General features: G+C 37.3%; 1 protein-coding gene across 2 annotated transcripts in view; it reads right to left on the bottom strand.

Annotated features, from left to right (window-relative positions):
- Positions 1-687: 687 nt before the first annotated feature.
- SH3RF1 (SH3 domain containing ring finger 1) overlaps positions 688-23,295 on the bottom strand; it is an 87,418-nt gene continuing 64,810 nt past the window's right edge. For both annotated transcript variants that reach the window (XM_065061356.1, XM_065061357.1), the window contains exons 7-12: positions 19,159-19,313; positions 16,592-16,762; positions 16,170-16,429; positions 12,309-12,667; positions 9,883-10,217; positions 688-3,442 (exon numbers count right to left, since the gene is read on the bottom strand). In XM_065061356.1, coding sequence (XP_064917428.1) covers positions 3,274-3,442; positions 9,883-10,217; positions 12,309-12,667; positions 16,170-16,429; positions 16,592-16,762; positions 19,159-19,313 — 1,449 coding nt within the window. In that variant the 3' untranslated portion in view covers positions 688-3,273. The remainder of the gene's footprint in view (positions 3,443-9,882; positions 10,218-12,308; positions 12,668-16,169; positions 16,430-16,591; positions 16,763-19,158; positions 19,314-23,295) is intronic.

Genomic DNA, 23,295 nt, shown 5'->3' with positions numbered 1-23,295 from the left:
TGCTTCCCCCTGCCTCCTTCCCCCTTAATGAAGGGAAGTTAGACTAGATGTTCCCTCTTTACAAAGAGGACTTATTGCTGCGGCACTCACTGCTAGCAGAATCTAGGCCCTGGTCAGTCTTAGGTAACAAGGAGCCTATTAACAGTAGCTGAAACATTTACAGACCCTAAACACTTTTGCAAACACTTTTAGGATTAACTTTCTACCATTTTCCCAGCAGCCACAGATCTATAGTAGACACATAACCACATTCAAATCAGGAATATCTCCCAGTCAGGCAGTTACTGCCTAGTTACAGGCAGCAAACTTCTTCAGGGCAAATGAGTTTCTTACCACCAGTTTTGCCCTCAGAGAAAGACTGGGTAGATGCTTCACCCGCAGGGCTGGGGACTCTCTCTCAACACAAACACGGCGCATCCACTACACCAGACGCTTCTTCCTCTAGGAAAAGCACTTTACAGCTCCGCTGCACCTGATATGCTGTTGACAAGACCAAGCTAGTCAGTCACGATCAGGTGGAGATGGAAGTTACCTACCTCTTCCGAAGCTACTTGCAGAAGGAAGGAGATGAGATCCTCAGTTCTCTCCACAGTTTTTGCGTTATATTCAACTTTCCCGACTTCTAGTGCTATGGAGTCTGAAGACTTTTTCTCTATGAGCAGAAATATCCTCCTATGAATTCTGAAATTCAGTTCAGGTAATTTTATTGGCAAATTTTTTACAAGTAATTTATGTTTAATGTTTGCATACACATTTTGATTTAGCTGTTTGCTAAGAAAATATTTATTAGGATTGGAAGTTTAACATAGTAAATCAAACACTTAACATTCACTGGACTTCAAACATAGATATAAAATACCTTACAAAATTTTTTATGGAATTACACAAAGCAAATGCACAGGGTTTGTCTGTTTGTACACTGAATTAATCCCAGCCAAAACCAAAAAATAATCGATAAAAGATCACAAAAAGGCATGAGAAACTGCATTTTTGTCATTGTTGTACTGCTATGTAAAAAGCCCTTTTTACAAACATTTACTTAATGTTAAAAAAATCAATTAAAAATGTATGCCATCTAACAGAACTATTGGATTAACAGCTGACTTTTAACTGACTTTACACCATTAAATTCTATTAATAGAGGTACCTTAGTCACTTAGTTTAAAATATGGAGAGTAGAGATAGAAAAAAATTAACCTTTAGTAGTCTTTAATATAAAATGCACTAAATTTTCCAAAATAAGGATATTATGACACACTAGTGCCAATTTATGCTGACAAAAGCTGATATCAGCTTCTTTCTAACTAAAATTCATTTCACAAAACTTTTATATATTACATGAATATTCAAGTAAACTATTTAAACATATTTAAAAATGCAAAAACTGAATTATACAGTGTTTCAGAGAGATGGTTAATTCGGGAATGCTGTCATGTCCAACTATATATATTTATAGATATATTTTTTCTTATTTTTAAGACCATCATTATACTACCTGATATTGCAAGAAATCCTTGTCATTAACGTTTTATATTTTCAATGTATAGCTTCAAAAAAATTATAAGGATTTAACACATCGCTGTGTGCTTTTTCATCACTTTCTGTGTACTGTGTGACACTGAATCACACTACTGGCTTCCCTTTGTAAAGTGCTGAATAACAGCCAAATTACATCAGATTTAACTGGAGATGACGGTGCTCAGTGTCTTGCAAAAACGACCGCTAAACTGCTATCATCACATAATAAAATAAGAATACAAAACAAGTTCAGCTGAGTAGCGTGTGTGTTCACCAGTGTCAAATTTTTAACAAAACCCTGAAAGACTAAAAGCACTTTTCTTGCAGGCTGCCTTCGTTATATCCACCAGCTGCAAGGACATTAAAATATTCTATCAATGATTTAAACACTGGACACCTCCTCTGGTTGAAGGCGAGTTGCTCACTAGTTTTGGTCAAGTGGCTTTTGGGAAACTTCCAGAGCCAAATAATCCAGCAACAGGAAAGCGGAATGGAAAATGCCAGCCATGCACAGTCATATTACTGCAAGAACTGAGTAACACATGCAAGACAAATAAATGGTCAGAACATAGCAAAGTAGCAATGGTTAAGAAGTTAGTAAAGTTTTCACAGTGTTTCATACAGCCTTTTACTTTAACACAAGTGCATCACTTACCACCACTATTGCTCAGACATTTTAAAACATCTCTTGGCCATGCAGATCAGTTTGAGAAGAAAACACAGCAAAATTACACTTTTTAGGCATTTTTAGACATTTAGTACAACTTATAACTTTATTTTTAAATTCAGTCTTATCAAACAAGTATTTGCAAGATATCATCATTCTAAGTGTTGGGCTTTAACATTCCTTTCCATTTTGTTGGATCCTGAGCGCTAAATGCCCAAAGAACTGGCCAAATATACAAAGCTAAGCTTTGTTCAAATAGCCAAGTTCTTACATAAACAGAAGGTATAGAGAATTTCTTATTGGCACTCCTACCTAACCTTGAGATGATCCTAACCTTGAGATGGTGAATTCATTCATTTGTTCAAATACATCTTTGCCTCCTGGAAACATTACTCTACTTGGGTGATTTATGAAGAAGCAGAACTAGACTCAAGAAGACCACTGACTTTTTTTCTTTTTTTCTTTTTCTTTTTCTTTTTTTCTCTGTCCAAGGAACAACATTCACATTTTTTCCCCACTTGGCAAATTCTATTTGACGCCACATCACCAGCACTCAACATTAACTCATAAAACAGAGACTTACTCCACTGTCAGACACAGCAGGGGAAAAATGTCCAGAGGATAAATGGGAGGCTCTTTATCAGATATAATTGCTTGCTCATAAGGAGAGAATCCAGCTTCCCCTTAGTTTTTCTTTCATAAATTAATAATTTGTTAAAATCATAGTCACAAGAATTTTAGCTATTACACAAAATTCAAGTTTTAAAAAAAAACAAGAATAAATTAGTTACAGCCTTGTAAACAATTGTTCATTTATGTAACATACTTGGGGAAACAAAGTTCCTCTATATAATAAATCAGACAGTACAAGGCACACGTCACACTTAAGAATCCAAAGTGATAAAACCAGCAGATGCCTTCATCTTCCTTGTTCGCTGGTGTAATTGTGCTATAGACACTGTAAAAATATGCAGATTTCTGTTTACATTACAGTCATTTGAAAATATTTTATGACTGTGCTTTTTCTGGTAAAATATTTGTGCTATTGTACAGTACAGTAGGATCTGAAGCTCTTGGGATGAATCTTCTCAAACGTTCTCTACAAAGCTGCCGGGGAAAAGGCCCGTTTTTCCATTTCGCTGCAGGGTGCCTTTGAACCAGCCATCCTCGCGTTTTTTGTGAACAAAAACAATGTCACCTTCCTTCAGCTCAAGTTCCGCTTCACTCTGAGGAGGGTAGGATACCACAACCCTGTACCTGTGTAATTAGGAAAAGACACCTTAATTTAGCTTCGTTTTAAAGCAATGCTTTTAAAAATATTTCTGTGCATGTTACAATTTATCAAAACAGAGAACTGCCTAGAACCGATTGCTGAGTACATAACAACTTAAAAGTTAAGTACATCTTAAACAGAAAACAACAACAGCAACATAATGAATATCAGTCAAATGTATGCATCTCCTATCAAGTAGGTTTTTTTTTTCACCCGGATTCCTGTAAAAATACATTAAATGGTTAAATAACAGGAGAAAATTGTAAAGATATTCGTGGATATAAATTTGCGGACTCTTCCAGCCAGCATGACTCAACAATGATCACAGCGTTCAGAGCAGTAACTTGGCAGAATTTTCCAAGTGTATGCTATGTTTAGTGTGATGCTATCCCAGGGAAGGATCTTAAGAAAAGCAACAGAACAAAAATAAGCAACTAACAAAACCTATTAATTTGCATTGCTGTTTTAAATTGCTTTTGTTTATCTTATAAGCTTTTCAGGATAGAATGCATGCCATCTTATTTGAACACAGTTGCGCAATTTTTGTTCTACCATATTAAAAATAAACATTTTTAAAAGTGTTCAACTCAACAATTTTCTTAAGCACCTGATACAAAAAAAAAATCAGTTTTCCACACTTTTCAAATATGAGCACATTAAAAAGAGGCTACACTCTTCTACCTCTATTTTTAGACATGCATAACACCACTCAATCTCTTCTATCATAGTCTGAGTTCACATAAACCTAAAATGTAGGTGATACAGACAATTGTGTCAACTTCTTAAAACTCAGTGTCTAGTTATGCAACCAATAACGTCTGCATGTTGAAGTCAAATAGAATCCATGTCTGACTGTAGAATTCGAAAGCTTTTAAGGTTAAGAGCCTTAAATGCAGTGCTAGGAGATCTGCTGGACAAAATCTAATTTCCAGTTAAAATCTGCTCATTTCACTTTGCACTGATGAAGATTACGTATTACTTACTAGATTTGGGTTATTGTCTTAGTAATCTTAAAAGATTTTCTTATTTTAATAGATTAAGATAATAAATTAACAATCTGATGAAAACACAAAATAACAGTATACTTCCAGCAAAGCATGGAATACCAGCTGTAGTTCAATACACATAATAATACAAGTTAATTCTGCAATACTGAAACAGAGAAAGATACTATAATAGTACATTTTGCTTAAGAACATAAAACCCAAAAATGAAGTCTCTCCATACAGTTAAAAGTATTCAGAAAAGAGTAGCAGCACTGTGTAAATAATTAAAGTCTCTTAGGAAATCCATGTATACCAAATCATATTAGGACTTAATCAGTTGTCAAGTATTATTTATTAGTGACTTATAAGCTATGACTTTATTTCAGTTATGACAATTCTTAGATTTCAGAGCACTGGAATTATGAGATTCATGCTTCATAGAAGTTACCAAGCCAATTACAAGATTTATTAGTGTACAGCTTCAGAATGTTCCTCATTCAAAGTAGGCAGCATGGCAGATGCCACGCTAATTTCTGCTGTGGGCAGCTTGGGTTTTAATGCCAACTTAGGACATATGAAGCCAACACTTTTAATAGACTGTAAGTTTAATTAAGACTGTAAACTACTTGAGATAAAACAATAGCCTCTACTCAGGCAGGACAATATACCAAAGATAAAGAACTGCAATAAAGCTATGAAGAATTCTACTATTTTAATAAACAGGTTGCTTTCAGGCTGAAAATTAAACTGGCACACTAAATAACACACACATGGCACTAGTTTTATGCAGAAGAAAGCCTGTCAAAAAAGGGGTTTCAAGAAAGAACACCTGACTTACATGCCTTGCATTCTGTCAAATGCTGCCCTGTAAACAACTGACTTGAAACAAGCTTGGCTTTGGTTTCTCATGCTGCCTGTCAGTAACCTCTGCCTTCTGAACCCACAGACCAGCCTGTTCTTGCCCCACCTGCTTCTGCTGCTGCCTCCTCAGAGTTCAAACCAACAGCTCTGCAACAACCCATCTTTTCTTTGCCCTCCCTATGGGATCACCAGCTTGTGCAGAAATACCCTTCTCCTGAGCTCCCCGTACAGTTTCGAACTCATCAACACTGCAGTAATTCAGCCCTTCTTGTTAATTTTTAAGCTTTCCAACTATTTTGATATCCATCTTCTAACCTAATGTCTAAAACAAAGCACAAAACTCCTGGTGTTAAAATGCTATTTTACTATATTTTTCCATGTTTAATAAGAAACCCATCAGGCTTTGACCTTTAAATTACACCTCCTTATTTTGTAAAGACAAACCATCACATTTTATGCCACATTTTACGAATTCTATTTGCCCAAATAGAGGTGGTCAGATCCAGACTCATCACACATTCACACAGCTTTCTATTCAGATCAGCTTTGATCAGCTACGGAACAAAAACTATTTTTCCATTACCCATTTCATCATCTACAACATATTGCCAAAACTACCGATTTCATGCCGAGTAAAAAGCTTATGCTTCAGCTCAGAGGTTCATTGCCGGGTCCCTGGAGTAAAATAATCACATTTACTAAGCATGACCTATGTTTTGGAAAATGATGTTCATTCTGACATGTTCCAATCTTCCAAGACACTTCCTTGTTTATCTTCCTATTTAGTATTTGCAATGTTTCCAGTGTCTGAAGGTCAAATTTGCAGATCTTTTGTAATCACCTAACCTATAATATTTCACATATGCCTCAACTGCACAGTGTGAATTTTCTTCTTTCTGTTTTCTTTGACTGTCTTATAGTATTTTTGTTAATTTTCAAAATATTAGCCTAATGCTTTGTCATCGGCTAGTGATAAAATATTCATATTATCAAAATAAAAGTGCTTTGGCTTCCCAGAAGCAGCCACTATATTTGCCATCAGTCCTTTCCTCACATCCCTAATATGTCTCTCTTCACATTTCTTCATTCTACCTTTCATTTTTAATATTGGCATTTCTCACACTTTTCAGCAGCATGAAAAATATTATCTTTCATGTGTTTTTCCCTTTCTTCATTGCTGTGTTTCACTAGACACAAAATACCTCCCACCCATTTTCAGTTGATTTTTGGACAATTACGTGTGGTTTTCCCGATCACCGAGTGGATAAAAATATTTTCTAACATGCAAAAAATTTTAGCTGAGGAAAACACAGAAAGTTGGAATTACTATTACTACACAATTTAAATTCAGACTTATTATTCAACTTCTTGCTTTAGTTTTTCTTACATTCTGACTTTTTACTTTTCAGGTCGCCCATGCCCCGCTGTTGTGCAGCTCTCTTGCCTGTGGAGCAGGTGCCTTGACTCCTACAGATACTCAACACCCATGTAGGGCAGACTGATTCCCAGCATTTAATTAATGGCACTAAATGCTGCCAGATGCAATAAAACCTGCTGCCCTCTAAAGCCACGGGCCTGCTCACTGGAAGCAGATGTTAACACCACCCAGTTTGTGGTGGATAAAATGACTTCAGGTCTCTTTAATCACAGAACTAAACTACTGCTGTGCTTCACTGTGACTGGATGAAGGATTCATATGACAGTTTGGGATATGCAGTGATGTGGATTTGGGTTCAACTTCAGGTCTTTAATACCACTGTGGGGTGCTGGCAAGTTTATTACTATGGTGTTGTATATTTGCTTTAAAACTTGAGGCTATTTGATCAATGTTTCCCTCTAAAAGAGAGAGCTCATGAAAAAAAAACTTGAAATATTCTTCTATCTCTTGACATGGAAAAAACTAAAACACTTAGATAAACAAATTACTCTGATTTCATAGCATAACATGGCTCCCCCAGGAGCCCCCCAGTGATCCTTGGCCCCATCAGTGCTGCATCAATACAAGAAATCACAACACCCCAAGACAACTTGTGTCTTGGCTGAAGAATCAGAAGAAACAACTGAACACCATTGAAACATCTCAGGTGACAGGAATTCTCCAAACTGGAAGCAAGGCTTGGCTGAAATTTCTTTTTAACTTCTCTGTTCCCTCTGTACGAGGAAGATATGAAGGACCATGGACCACAGTGAGCAAATGACCTAGTTCACAGGGGAGGAGTGGATATAGAAATGGAACTAAATTACTGGTTTGCTACAGAGGAGATCTGCAATAGTAAGATAGAAGGGAATGTCATCATCTTCCCTTCCTTTAGAGAAATGTCCACCAGTATTAAGTATACATCTGCAAATCCATGACACAAAGAGCTTGTTTGCTATCAAGCAAATCAAACGTCCATGCATTTATTCTGAATGACTGGTAACAAGTTCGTAACTTTTACTTCCAGTTTTCTGTAGAACATACAAGAAAGAGGCACTCCAAGACAACCCGCAATTCTCGTGAAGGAAGAAACAGTGAGACTGGAATAAGAATTTGCTACTGTGTCTTGGAGGAAGGACTTTGGGGAAAACTCTGTATCCAAAACCAGGAACATTTTCAAGTGCCATCCAGAGTTGAGCCAGCTACTTTGCTCCTAATTGATGCAGAATACTCAGAAGAGCCTGACTCCTAAATCCTCCAGTCATCTTTGAAGATAAAACCTGGCCACTATAATTATACTACAAAGCCAGAGTCAGAACAGATAGCACACCGTTTCTTTTTCCAAACAGGCTGTAGCCTGTGTGACACCTGAGAGCAGAATAATCTTAGCAGGAGATTCCTCTGTTCCTCAGGTTTTTGTTGAGCTTATCGTCATGAATGTTTTCCTCCTCAACCCCAAATTTCCACTGCAGACACTACTGCATCATCAGTGTGTTTCTTACCCACCTCTTCTTACAGACTGATGCAGATTAATTGATGCTTATAAATTACTTTGAAGATACTGACTACAATGTAAGTGGTAAGTATTATTAAGCAACACATTTTAAGCAGTTCAGCCTAAAGAAATGGAAACATCACAAGAGCAGATCAGCATGAAAAAAAAGTGTTAACCCTGCCCTGAAAAGGAAAAAGAGAACCCAGATGAAATTCTATTTAAATACACTGCTTGAATACTGCAGAGAGTGATCTTTTATGGTAGTACTTGTCTGGTAGCAATTACTTAAATAACAGTAAGGATACAGAGATATAGTAAAAAGAATGTTTGAGTGTATGTTATTACTAGATCAATAAAAACATACAGCATTGTTTTCTGTAAGTTGTTCTGAGCGAAAAAAAAAAGTCTCCATCACAGAAATGAAAAAATTACTTTTTTTGAAGCTACAAATCGCTTTGCACAAATATCAGCTGGTCATGCCAGAATGAAGTTGATACTATTTTCACATTCTAAGCATAAAAACATATTACCATGCCAAACAGAATTAAGATAATGTGAAAATAAATTATGTTATTCTTAAAGAAAAGTCTGTCAGTTTTTATTTTTCATCTGTAAGTGTAGACCTACTTCAGAAATTCAGTAGGAAATAGACATTTTCTGCTAGGAAAATGCATAGAAGCAGTAATAATCTTTTAAAAACATTGAAGGTAAGTCAAATAAAAGACGAAGTAGAAACATACACTGTCTGGCTCTTAATACATAGATGTAGCTGAAGATCAATGGGCTTCTGGAAATCTAACAGTATGCTGACACATCATGTGTTAATAGTATCGGAACAAAGCCTACAACAGTCAGCATTGAGTCAGTTCAGTCCTAGAGCTGTTAACATTGCAACTCCACTATTTTTCTTCTGTACACCACAGAATCCTGTAGCTACTGCAGAAGAAATCCTATGACGCTCATCATGTTGCTTGTCTATTACCAGGAATAATAAAGAGACAATAGTTAGAAAACTGCCACTTCCTTAACAGTCTGTGCAATCTGCTGAGGGCTTGGAAATTTGAAAATAATAGGTGAACACGAAGGAAAAATGAGAGAATTTTAAAGCAACTGCCTGGCCATTTCAGAGCCCAGGTGACTGTGTGTTTTTCAGGCTCACTTGCCATGACGCAGAGGCTGCCCTACAGCTGGCTACGTGGAGTGCACAGTAACAGGGCATTCAGGTAATAAAAGTATCTTTGCAACATCTCAAGAAATCACATATCAAGTGTACCAATAGATAACTATCTCGTTCACCGTATATATAGGTTCACAATTATGTACTGCTAATAATCTTAAACCTGATATTCATGAATGCAATATTATAATGTGTTTATGTTTTGCTAAATAGGAAGTCTATTTTATCTACCTCAGTTCTCATACCAGGCCTGTGATCACCATATTAGAGTGTTTATTCATTTCAAAGCCTCAGAGTAACACAAAAAGTAAACAAACATAAACATGAGTGTTGGTTGAAAAGCATATAGAGCATTGTTAAAAAAGAAGTTTCATTTTGCTACAAAATCTTAGCATTTTTAAGCAGTTCTAATAGACACTGCAAATGTCAGAGACTAGATTTTTTTTTTAATTTTGGTTTTCCTGAGTCTAGCAATGTTGCGTATTTACCTTTCACAGACAAGAGGCCTGGATTCGTTCAGGACTGGGCCCAGGGATGAGCAAGGCTGCCGAGGCGGCGGCGCGATTGGAACAGAGGAATCCAGGGCACTTGTTTTCCGATGCAGAGCGTCCTGTGCCGGCGCTGAGACCTCGCTGTCGGTGGGACAGGATCCAGCCTTGCTGTGACCTCCTGCTGACAGAACCTCTGGCCCGACTGCACCTTGCAGTGCTAGCTCTGCGGCTGCCTGCTCAGCTTCCAGCGTTGGTGACGCTGGAGGTGACAATCGGGGCTTGCGTTTAGTGGATGCTCCAGAAAGCAGTTTCAGCAAACCTTTTTTTTCTTTCTGTAAACCAAAGGCAGTGACTCATTTTAGAACAAAAGTCTCCAGTGAAGAGTCAAACACCTCCTTCTGACAGATGCCATCGCAATCAGACAGGACGCGGTAAATTATGAGGAGATATTAGAGAATGTACACATTACAAAAGATAATCATGAACACGATAAAAGAGAAAGATAATTATTAAAACTCTGAAGAGGAAAACACGAAGCCATGTAGACCATAAACTGGCTAAGTCCTTTCTCTTAGTTAAAAGTCCTTTCTCTTAGCTCTCTACCTTAAAAGCCAAGGCACTGGCCCAAAAGGTTCTCTAGAAAAAGGAGTGAGGAGTTAGATTCCCACAACAGGAATCTATGAAGTAAAACATTTGTTAACACGGGAAGTTTCTAGGAAGGCATAAAGAGTAACTGCAAACCAAGCAGGGAAAAAAGTCTGCCCTGGGGGCTGCTGTTTAGGTAAGTGTCTTTTATTTATCCTCCCTCAGTAAGGAAGACCTTCGTGATTTAACAGAAATTTGCCATAAGGGGAATGTATTGTGTTTTGCTACTTTGCTAGAGGGAAGAATTGTAAACATACTTTTTGCTTGTCCAGACAGGAATCCCTGAAGACTACTACTTACCCTGAAGAGAATTATTTAAGTAGCTTTTGTGTTTCTTGTATTTTTTTTAAGGGGTGTGGCAGTGATCTTCTTACCAACCCTTTGACTGAGTGAATTTCGTGCTTATGAGAGGTGCCAGATTGTAAGCCCTGGAGACAAAAATAAGCTACTTAACTAAAGAAAGAGAAAAGCACGACCAATGTGATATTTTTTATTGTAGTTTGAGATTCAGTGGAGTTGGTGAACTGTGAATGAAAAATCCCCTGCCCTTCTTCCAAGTCTCCAGCAACTTAAAGCTATTTCAGCAAAGAACTGCTGCCTAGCAAACGTGAAAGAAAACGAGAAACTCAAATTAACACAGTTCACATATGTTAGCATCTTTAACCTTAAACTATAAATAAGTTTTCTAAAAGCCCTGCGAAAGGGCAGCTCAGTCTGATTTCAGTGGCTATGGCTAAAGTAATTGAAAAATGAAGTTCTAGGTACCTCCATTCAACAATAATCAACAAAAATAATTTAAAAGTGGGTGAGATTCCTGTACAGCCTATGATTAAAACCTTCACAAACTTAATTAAGGAGTGCATGTGGGTAAAAAGTAGTAAAGTATAAAACATTTGAGATGTAAAGAAAATTATCAAAAGGACAAAAAAAAACCCTTTCTAACTGCACCACAATTGTAAACCAAAACCAGTTAGAAAGCTGGAGGAGTGCTTCTGCCTACAATATAACAGTTACAGGGCTTGTTGGACAGTGAGAATGAGTTTAAACAGAGAGGAAAATACTTCAAATAGAAGGAAGGAAAGCAGAATCACTACAGACCCTACTGATCTACATTTAGAAAAGACAGGGTTACATTCTTCTTCTCTTTGGCCAATAAACATTGCTGGTAATGTGTTTTTCATAATCTCTCAGTGTGTCTGTTTAGTAAGACAAGCAACCTAAAAGAACACTGATTTTCACTAATCATTAGGTTTATTTTACTAGACTGAACTTCTGATGTTTCTGCAAGTTTGTAGTAGTTTTTTGGTTGGTTGCTTTGGGGTTTTGTTTGTTGGTGGTGTTTTTGCGTTACAGGTTTATTAGTGTACTTAGGGATACTTACTGGTAACATTTGCTAACCATACAACTTTGTAAAGCACTCAGGAAAATGAATGCAGGTAAAGAAAAACAAAATACTTAAAATTCCAACAGTCAATCTAATAGTTCTTCTGAACTTTATCCATTCACCTTTTGTTTATTCTACTTAAGGCATGAACCTGCTACCCTGTTTCAACCCTTCTCCAAGGTCTGCTCTGGATTTTATCCTACATTATTCTTGTATGGCCAAGAATAAATCTTCCCATAGCTGAGGTCACAAAATGGCTGCCCGAGTTCAGGTTCAGTCTTAAAAACCTTGCAATGCTGTTATTCAGCAAATCTAAGAAAAAAATATGGATCTCTTAAAAGTTTGCCCAATTAAAATGTGATAATTCAAAGGAGTGATTTTATTCTCTACTCACTTTGCCATCCTTGTCTGCTTTACTGACAGCAGCATTTCCAGCAGCTGCTAAAGCACTCTCTGGAGATGCAGGAGCTCCAGGGTGAGTGTTTACGGTTCTCCCACTCATATCCCCCTCCAAAGATGAAGCAGCAATGTTGGGAGAATTCAAAGAAGCTGCTGCACACGCCAGCGGGATGGCTGAGCGGTTCACATTCACAGACGTGACGTAAGCAGCAGTATTTGGAAGCTGCGGCTGGAGCTGCTGGGAGGCAACAGAGTGGTGGGGAATGATCACAGCTGCAGGAATAAGGCATGTTGGACTCTGTGCTTGTATGGGTGTGACTGCTGCTGTAGGTCTTTCTTGGCTGTGTGCGGCAACTAGAACAAAAGAATAAAATGTGAGAGAGTTCATTTTTTCACAAGACACACAAAATGAGGTAGTGACTGCGTTATAGCTAACCAGTCATAAGAAGCTTCCTTTCTACCTTCATGATTTCAATTTATATTACTATAACAACATATTTCACAGCATCAAATTTACCTCGCCAGAATGAAGAAGTAGTGTATGCCACACTACTTGCACCAGTATACAACAGAAAAATAATAGCACTGCAACTGTTGTGAAGAAATCCAAGCTGCCAAGTAAAATGCTTCACATGCAGATAGAGATGCAAAGTGAAGATTACATTTTAGTTTGTAAGAGCTAGCTAAATCCTGCCTGGAACTTGTTTGTTCCTTTTAATTTGCTGTGTAGTTGTCAGGGCACATAAAACAATGTAGGAACAGGCACTCCTTACAGAAGCTGCTAAAAATATAATTGGATTGTTTTCCCTAAACTATTCACAAAATCCACAACAGATTTAGTTGGTCTTTCAAACAATAAGTACAGTGGCAATTACTGCTATGAGCGGTTTCTCTGAAAACGTAAGCTACTGTCTCTTGGGATGTTTAAATACAGAAGTGGATTTGCTCATACCCCTGTGAAATAAAAGGAACATCTACCCTGGAAGCTGTGGAACAGCATGGCCAGGAATACACTAACCTGGCAAAGTGTAGAGCAAAGTGTAGTTTATCCTTCCCAAGAAGCAACATTGTTATTAACACTATAGTTATATGGTCAACCATACACGCTTTTGGGTCATTTCAACAGCTTGGGTATCTCTGCAATACTGAGTGGTATGAAGTGCAGACATCTGACCTGAATAATATGAAGCAAAATGCAGCATCCCAGGGCTGCACAGCCTCTTTCTTTCAAATACTCTGAAACTTAGTATCTAGTGAGGGGCCACCCCTCTAGCTTGGTGCAAGCACATCTCTAATGTATCAATTCACCCTGATTTTTCAGATACTAATTAGACTTTCAGGCTTGTTACAAGTGATATCCTGGAATGAAGCCTCCAGCACGTGTTCTCTTTAGTCTGCTCTCAACAAATTCCCCTGCTAATTTGGCTAGATTGCATCAACAGTATATTAGAGAAGACTGACAAAGTTCACTAATTTGATGTAACACTCCTACAGTATTACACCCAATTACAATCTCTACGATAAGAAACACAAATTCTTTCTTAAAAAGAAAGCGTCATTTAATGCTATGTCTATTTTTTAATATGTAACCTCTTCCTCTGTAGCAGATACTTCCTGAGTACCATGAAGATTTCAAAAAAGGAAGACGAGGAGAGCGCAGCGATATTTTTTTGTAAAAACCAATTATTAACACTGCCTTTTGTTCAACAGAGAAAATCAGTTTTCTTACAAGCAGCTGCTATTCTTCAAGATATGTCTACACTTCTATGCAATCAGTGGAGTACAAGCACGGTATAGCTTTCTGGTTTTCTTATCCCTCATGGAATCCGTAGGAAAAACGCTTCAAGTCACCCCATTTTCATACAGTTCATCCTTCAATGAAATAGGCAGAATATACATTTTCTTCCCAGTTTCTCTCAGTCAAACACTACATAATCCCTCAGTGAGGATCATGTCAAGCGATGTCTCACTAAGATCATTTGAAGAAGCGCCCTTGAAGTCCTGAGCTAAACCGAAACTGACGAACAGCCCTGCAAAACGCAGCATTGATGTGTGAAGCCGGATCAAGAGACGAACACTCAGCAAAGGTGCTACGGAAAACTCCAGATGATCACATTTCAGATGCTGACTACAAACTTCTCTGTAACATTTCAACATAAAGCAACCATTATTGCTTCAGCTCTCAGGCCCTTATAAGGCACAGATCTGTATTTGTGACTGAACAGTACACCTTTACATTGCAATTCAGTGCTAAGCTCCCCAAGAAGAGAGTGCAGCCCCTTTGATTTTTCCATTTTGGACCTGAAAATTTGGTGAGAAATATGTTGTTATGTTTTCCAGCTGAATGGAACTGTAAGAGCTTATTCATCCTGACAACGGTGCAGAGATGTAGGGGAAAGAGAGGCCTCTGGAGCCCACAGGAGCTTTCTCCTTTCCGCTGTCACTTGCAAGCTTCCAGGGAGCTCAAAAGAAGAATTTAGAGTGAAACCTCCTGTGCCTGAGAGGCAGGAAAGCACAGATGCTTTGCTTAGTTTCTCTTACCAGCTGCCAATAGCACCTGGTTATCTTCAAAGGTAAAAAATAAAGTTGTTACAAAGGACTATCACATCTGTTCCAGCCTAAGATCAGGCTGGAGGAAGATGAGGCCAATTAAGGAAGCAAAATATTTTAAGATATATGTACATATCCTACCTATCTCCAAAAGGAACCTGGTGCTGACGTCTGAACATGCACAGGGTGCTTGAGGAGATGCATGGCTCTGAAGAGGGGGTGGGCTAATTCATGGATCTTGAGACCATAAGAAACAATCATCCTCGAGGGGATATCAGATAATAACACTTGCGTCTTTTGCTTTCTCTTCTGCTCTGCCAGTAAGAGTCTCATGATAAAAAAACCTTTGTCTTGACCCTCTCAGCCAAGATATCTTAGACTCCAAACTTAAGGCTGTCAAAGGCAACTCTGGGATGGTTTAAAATGGGCTATTTTTTTCTTTTCTTTTGAGACCCTAGAAGCAACTGGAACAGATCAGGCTCCAGGCTGCAGTTGTGTGGTATTTTCCTAGGCTGGCAAATCCACAGAGGAGTGCATAGATTTGGTAAACAAAAACTCTTGAAAACACCACTATCAATATTTTCAGATCTGGGTTTAAATAACAAGAAGGCATGTTTCACTATGATGTGGCCTGCCCCAGACAGTAAAGGCAGAGTTATAACTGTCAGAAAGACAGGTTTTTATGACAGAGATGGCACAGATCTTGAAGCCAGTATAGCCTTAGTGTTTCAGAGTCAAAGCTGAAAGAAGTTGCAGTCAGGTTTAGAGAACAAACTGGAATGCCTAAGAACCAACCCGGAGCCAGAGCCCTAAAAATGAAGAAGAAATGAATGCTAAAGATCTTCAAAGATGTTAGGAGAGAATTTAAAAGTGAATGCTAAATTAGAGCAATCTGTAGCTGTTATGCAGTTAACACAAAAAAATAAGCTATGACTCAGATGTTCTTATCACTTTTATTACTATATGAATTGCGTATGAGTGGGAAAGCTCAAAGAATGCCCCTATCCCAGATACCACTGGAATAAAAAAAACTCCACCTAAAACTATTGCATATAAATTCCCAACAATAGGAGTATGTATATACACACAGTTGCTTAGAGGAGAATTAGAAAAGATTCAACAATTTAGAGATATATGGTCATTTCAGAAAGCATTCCACTCTAAAGAATGACATAAAAACTGCCTTTAAAAAACCCAGCACATATTTACGTATTCCCTGACTCCAGTCATTTGCCCAGACAGACCCTGCAGTTTGTGTACCACACAGAAAGAGCTTGATTTTTTTCTTAATTTATTTTTTTTGTACCTGTTCTAACTGCATTGCGAGCCTGGTTGACTGTCATCTGTCCTGTCACGTGCATAAGGACCTTGGTTTGTGGACTAGTTTGGATATGCGCTGCAGAAACCACAGCTGTGGGTACTGTGCTGGAGTTCACGGCCACGCCATTCCCCTGGAGCTTCTGAGATGTCCCACTAGCAGTGGAAGGGCTGACCATAGTTACCACTCGTCCCGTTTGGCCAGCAGTAGACACTGGAACTTTTGTTTGTGATGCACTTGTCACCGTCCTGCCAAAATTAAAAGCAAAACACTAAAACACAACTGAAAAATGAGCTAGTTGCTAAAACCCACAGCTCTTCTATTATGCAATTTTAGCATCAAATACAAGAACAGAACCATTTTAGACTTGAAAATAGGTAAACTGTTTAGACACTGATATAAAAATATACCTTGTAACTGGAGCCACATAATTTCCAGGAAAAACACCAATCTTGCTTGTATGCATGGAAGTTCCCTTGAACCAGCCATCTTGACAGCGTTCAAACACTAAGAACATTTCTCCCTTCCGCAGTTCCAGTTCATCTTCTTTTCGAGGTGTGTAAGGGTATATGGCAACATACCTAAAAGACGAGAAAGTAGATGCAATTGATAAACCTAAGCCATTGAAAGCACCACTTGTGTTTTCTGGCAGAAAGTTCAGCCAGAGATGAGAAGGCAGGGCAGAAAAGGTTATGTGTTAGTCGATCCATCATACTCTTAAAATATTAAAACCGAAGTTATGGCATTATTAAGAGAAACAATGACCACTAAGAATAACGTCCTAACTGCATTTTAATGTAATGTACAATGCTTCTGATAAGATTAAGTTAGTGAACTTAATTAAACAGGTGTTTATCAGCTACAGATCCCAGCATATCCCACTTCTCTGTCCCTACATCTGCTTCTGGGATCTCTTATGCTTTGTAACATGTCAACTTATTTGTTTTTTTTGGGAGAGGTGGGGAGCACAGAGAAGTTTTGTTAGTTGGGAGTGGAAGATCAATATCAGAACTACTTTTCCAAGTGCAAAACTGGAATCATCCTGTGCAACTGCAGTGCCAAAAAAGATACATTACTAGAATTTGAAGTCTACGGGTAAAGTAGCTAGCAGTTATTAACTTGTAAAGGTTATTTCCTTTTCTCCTTCTAAGCAACATTAATGCATAACATAGTGCATCTGAAATCATAGTGAGAGTTCAGAAACATTTTATATTTTTTCTTTTTAAAAATATATTCTTAGGGAATAAAAAAAAAAGAAGTAAAAATAAAACCAAAGCTCCTGCAGTTGCATGCTGGAGTATTCCTAGGGAAGTCTTCAAACAAGATTGCACAATTTCCTATTATCACATTAAAAAGTGATACTGTTTTAACCACCACAGTGTTCTATTTTCTGTCATAGTTTGAACATAAGACAAATGTTTAAACCATTTATATAAAAATGTTTACATAATTATAGATGCAGGCCTATGGGAAATAGCATTCTCATAAATCACATTTTCCCAAAAAGAATATACTTTTCACAAGAAGTAATCAACTAGGGCAGACAGGTAGAATAGCCCCTTTTTTAAAAAGCACGCACAATTACTTAAAATGCCAGTCTTTCCCACTCCTCTTTTTATGCCAAAGGTAAAAAATGCGGCTTTACAAAACCTCCTCTCATCAAAATTGTCTCTTGTGCTGCACAGTAATGACAGCATTAACTCCATGCTTCTCCTTTTTGCATTATATTTTTGTTCCTCGTCCACCCAGGAAACTTTGCATTACCTGCAAAAATGCTTTAAAGGCAATATAGGTGCCTGGTAAAGCAAGTTCAAAATATGCTTTAAAGACAACGTATGACACATTAGCAACAAAAGGCTTTACAGGTACATGATTCAGGGGAGAGCTACAAAGCCACATACTGAAGCTCTACGGGAAAGCAACTGATGTGCTTTAATTGGTGTTCATTAACTTCCCTTTTAGTTAAATCATTCCAAATTTCATTAGTATCCTCACATAGAGCAACCCTTTGAAGATGGAGGATGGGAATAAATGAGATGGGAACTTGATTAACTGCACTAAGCACAATAATCCATAAGAAGCAGTGTTAAAATGCGTGACACCAAAGGAACAGCCCAAATCCAGATGCACCTGCTACACAAGGAGACCGCTCTTTTGGAGTGGGAGGAAACCCGGTGGGAAGATAAAAATAGAGACACAGAACAAAAGCGGTCCCTGTATTATTCAAATGTGTCCTATTAGATGGTTCAGCCACTCCTGAATTTTATTTTTTCTTTCATCATCCTTATTCTCCAAGCTGCACACAAAGAAGTTTCCAAGAAGAAAGATGCTGTCAGCAGCACATGTTAATATATAAAATATTTTTATCCAGAAGAATGACGCACATTTGCTTATATTACAAGTGTGAAGACAAAATGCTAACTAGCAGCTTTCTGCCTTCATTTCAAATTGCCACCCACTAATTAACTGAACTGTAGAATCTTCAGTCAAATTTCAGATGCAACTTACACAAGCAGTCTGACAATGACATGCTAATGTAACAGTCCAAATGAAATACAGCGCTTTTTGTGTTTTGGCATAAGTTTTCCATACAAGAATAGCCTTTTCATTCCACACATAACAGAAAATATTGAATAAATTCACTCCAGAGTTTGCCACTTGTGAGTTATACAGTCTTCATCACTAACTTGAGGATTCATTCATCTTCTGCATGATAAATACTTCATATTTTTGAAGCAAGTCCTTTCCATACACAGCAACAGCTGATTATATTTACCTAAGACATAAATATCCCTTAGTATGAATGCTGCTAGGGGTCATCACCTTTATTTATCTTCTGTTGCTTCTGTTCTGGGTTGTATGCTTGGCTTTCTGGGCATTCTAGCAGAACACAGCCAGCTGGCACGATATAAGCACATGTGAAGTTCCTGATCTTATTCCATTTTTCTGACTGGCAAAAAGTCTCAATTTTACTTACACACTTGGACGAGTTTGTGGTCTTAAATGTGCCATTTGGTCAGCTGGTCCTGATGGAGGCCTTTGCATTACACCTGCAGACTGCGGTCCAGCAGAGGCCGATGCAATGATCGCAGCGGACAAGAGAGGTGGTGGCGGAAGTGGGGGATTCATATTCTGATTTTATGGGAACAGAAAAAATAGCAACAGACGATCAATATTGTTTGACGAGTTGAATCAGCTGAAAAAACTATGTATGATATTCCAAGGAAATGCGACAAAAACAGCGGAGTTCAGTATTCTTTTGCCTACTGGTACTACAGAACTGGAGAGTGAGGTTCTACTTTTCCAGTTTAAAATCTTGAAGACTTGGCAGCTAATTAAGCAAATGACAAGCAACTTCTCAGCACAGGAAAAACAGAAAGCATTGTTTCTAATTATAACATATTTAGGATAGGACCCGACAAAAATTCAGAAGCCTTCCAGGAGGTAGATTTTGCATCCTACTGCTGACTGTACATCAAAACATGATAGTTTTTGTAACCTGAAGCCGAAACATAATATACGACTCAGCAGCAGTGCACCCAAAACCACCCTTTCTGGGGGAAATTTTCTTTTGATGTATGGGTTAGAAAAGCGAGCACAATACCAGACTATAGTCACTGAGCTATTGTTACCACTTTCTTCTATTCTTCTAGTTTAAAGAGTTAGCTTTTGAAATTCAGTATTCTGGAGATTGGTAATCTTTAACAAACACCCCAGTAAAAAAAAAAAATCACAGTTTCTTTACAGGCAGATCATAATGGGGGTCCTGCCTACAGGCTTCTATGCCTTTTGAGAATCAATGGAGCAATTGTTACCTTCTGCTCTGTAAAGCCTCAGACAATTCTTTAGAACCTTGTGTACTGACACTCCTGGGAAAAGTCTCTCACAAAAGGAGAATTTTTCCTTCCCCCCTTCCAAAAATAATTATTTGTGTTACAATGCACACCAAAAGAGTAATAAAAAACCTCCAACATTTGTAAATGCAAAACTGAAATAATTTAAAACATGAACTTAAAGCAATCCTTTGAAACTGAAACAAAACTCTAAACCATGCCTCTTCAGGTTTAAAAACCACATAACAAAAATATAAATTAATAAAATGTCCTGAAGTACTGCCTGGCTCTTCATCAGCATATAAATGCACAACATTACATTATCAGTTTGGAAAATATAATTGAAAGACATTTTAATACCCCTCACATTCTCTGCTTCTAAAGGTGGTTGTGGTTTTCTGTTGTTCAACAAAATCGTTATAGGAAAACAAGTTTTAGTTCTACACTGTGTGACTATTACCTCATTGCACTTGGTGAAAGTGTTCATAAAAAGGCACCTCTCAGAACTAGTGTTACGCTGCCAAGACACAGTAAATGATTAAAAGCTTTCAAATATAGAAAAAAATGATTAACTCTTACAGTTTTTCAGTCAAAATTCATGTTTACTTATGACAGAAATGGCACAGTATATTGTGAAATATTCCTATTTTGTAAAGTTTTTCTCTGATTGTACTTTAACAATTTCTTAAGACCAAACAGGCAGAGATGTCCTGCTGGAGAAATATTCTAAGCTTTGAAACTAATAGTTTAGTTATTTACAAGAATAGCAATTGCATTTACTTCAAATTCCAGATGATTGTCCATCTAACAAACTTTAAAATATATTGATAATTCATACCAAAATACCAACATTTCTCTTTCAGTTGCTTCACAGCAGAAGTTATTTCCCCTTCCCAGTCATCTTCCACAAGTGTCTTAGCTGAACCCAAGCTGAACATGAGCATCTACCTTTTAGGCAACCTGTCTACAGAATATAAATTCAAATTTTTTTTTAGGCATCTAGATTCCTTCATACATGATGGAACCTGTAAATCCACATTAGGAGACGATTAGCTGGAAACGTTAAAATTAAACCTATTCATGCACAATATCAAGCTTGTCATGATTCCACACTTTGAGCAACTCCAAAGATATAAATGCTGGGTGTTGTATTTTATTCATTTGAACACAGAATAGACATTGAAATTTTAGCTGCAATAAAGGCATCTTCCCAGCTCTATTTTCTTCTGCTTTATTCAGGTTCTGTTCCCCTCCTCGTGTCTATTACTATGGTAATGAAACCTGCAGTGAGCTACAGCCCAATTAAACTCCTGAAGACTTGGCAAGTACTTAGAAATCTAAATAAACTACCTGATAGGCTTTAGAGGACTAACGCTCCTCAGCTTGCACTGCTACAACTTGATAAAATAGATCCAAATGCTCTAGCCAAGTTTTCAAGAAGTTTTCTGGCATGCAACCATTTTTCTAGCTATTGAGAAACACACCTACCTCCAGCACACAAGCTAGTTTTGAGGGTATCCATATTCAATGTTCTGTGGAAGAATATCTGCAAAGCCCATGTGATTTAATAAAACTTAATTATCAAAATAAGTAGGAGTATTTTTATTTTAGGTAGTTGACGGGGGAAAACTGAAAGTTTCTATGGCTACTTTTCAGACAAGTGTACTTTCAAGCATATAAACCAGCGAAGAAGTAATATTTTTTTAATGAAATATTAAATATTACATAATTTTATACTCTATTTATGTAAAAACTAAAAATAGTACCTACACTCATGCTCTAGAAACTCATACATATTACCAAGTTTAAATATAACGAGGCTACATTCCCATATCAGTCAACTGAAGAGCAATAATCAGTTCACCCAAAGAATAACAAAAGGCACAGCAGTGGAAAAAAAATTCATTAACTGTCTTCACTCCCACAAGGTCTAGGAAAAAATATAAGACTTGCAAAATCCCCTGAGGGATAACAAATTAAGGCTCATGTTTAACAAAATTCCTAAACTATATGTTATCAAGAACAAGTTTCTCATACAAAACCTTATCTTTTCTTTCAGCTGCTTCCTCTTCCCAACAAAAGTTGATTTGAATTTTTGTTGGTTAAAACTCAGATAGTTCTTATTTAAACCTCCTCCTGAGTTACACTAGTTAATCAGCTGGAACTACATGAAAGAGAGTTAAATGTCATCAGTATACTATAATCCTCACAGCTTGTGCCTCATTAATAATAAATCAAACTACCTTATATACTTTAATATAGAAGAACAATTTTTTTTTAATTATTTCTTTTTGGTGTGTGTGTGGGTAAGAGAATATGACCAGAAAAAACAGGGATTTTTTTTTCTTAAATTTTTGAAACCTTCAGCATACAAGAGAACATAAACCATCCAAATATAGACCACCTATTTCTGCTAGTTCAGTGCACATAACAAGACTTTATTTAAAAGTCAACATATTCAATGTGCAGAAATAGAAATATGGATATCTAGGTCGACTTCAGTCCAAAAAGCTTTTAACTGATCAAGAGACTGTAAAGGCAGACTGAAGGACAGTTACCTGTTGTTGGTACTTTATGTTTTTCTTCTGCTGCTTTTGAATGTAACTCTAACTTTGATGTGGTATATTTTGTCTCTTTTTCCCATATCATGGTTCAAATCACATAATTCCTTTAAGAGTTTATTCAGCAAAATCTATGGAAACTAGATCTCCTCCATTAGATAACTACCTTATAAATTACATCCAAGAATTTCCTCCAGGTAAATGAGCTTTACAAAATTGCATGTGCATATTTTCACCCAACAACTATTGAACTAGACATCTGCTATTTATATTTGATGAAGAACTTCAAATATATTAAGGACCTACAAGGTTCAAAAATGTCAGTGGCTAAGAAGAGCAGACCAATTAATGCCCCCATTAGGGCAAAGTTGCTATTTGAAGTCCCAGAGAACAATGTATGTGATAATATCACAGTCAAAAGCCTCAGCTGTGAGAAGTTTGTCTTGGTTCATAGCTTCCTTAATTTCAAAGAATCAAACCTCAAAACATAAAAAAGAAAGAATACTGCTGGCTAAAGAACTGCTGCTCTAAAATAAAACTTTAAAATAAATTGTCATAGGTTTTCTGAATGCAAATTAAATTTTGCTTAAGTGATACAAGCAACAGATAATGTATTTGGTCACTCGACAAAAGCACTCTCATTCCAAGTGTTATTTGTGCAAATTATTTACTTCATACAACATCTGGTACCAAATAGCATCTAGAAAAGATTATTATGGA

Source organism: Columba livia, chromosome 4, assembly GCF_036013475.1.
Source record: "Columba livia isolate bColLiv1 breed racing homer chromosome 4, bColLiv1.pat.W.v2, whole genome shotgun sequence".
NCBI lineage: Eukaryota > Metazoa > Chordata > Aves > Columbiformes > Columbidae > Columba > Columba livia.
Note: the sequence above shows the minus strand (reverse complement) of the source record. Positions and strands in the feature narration are given on the sequence as shown.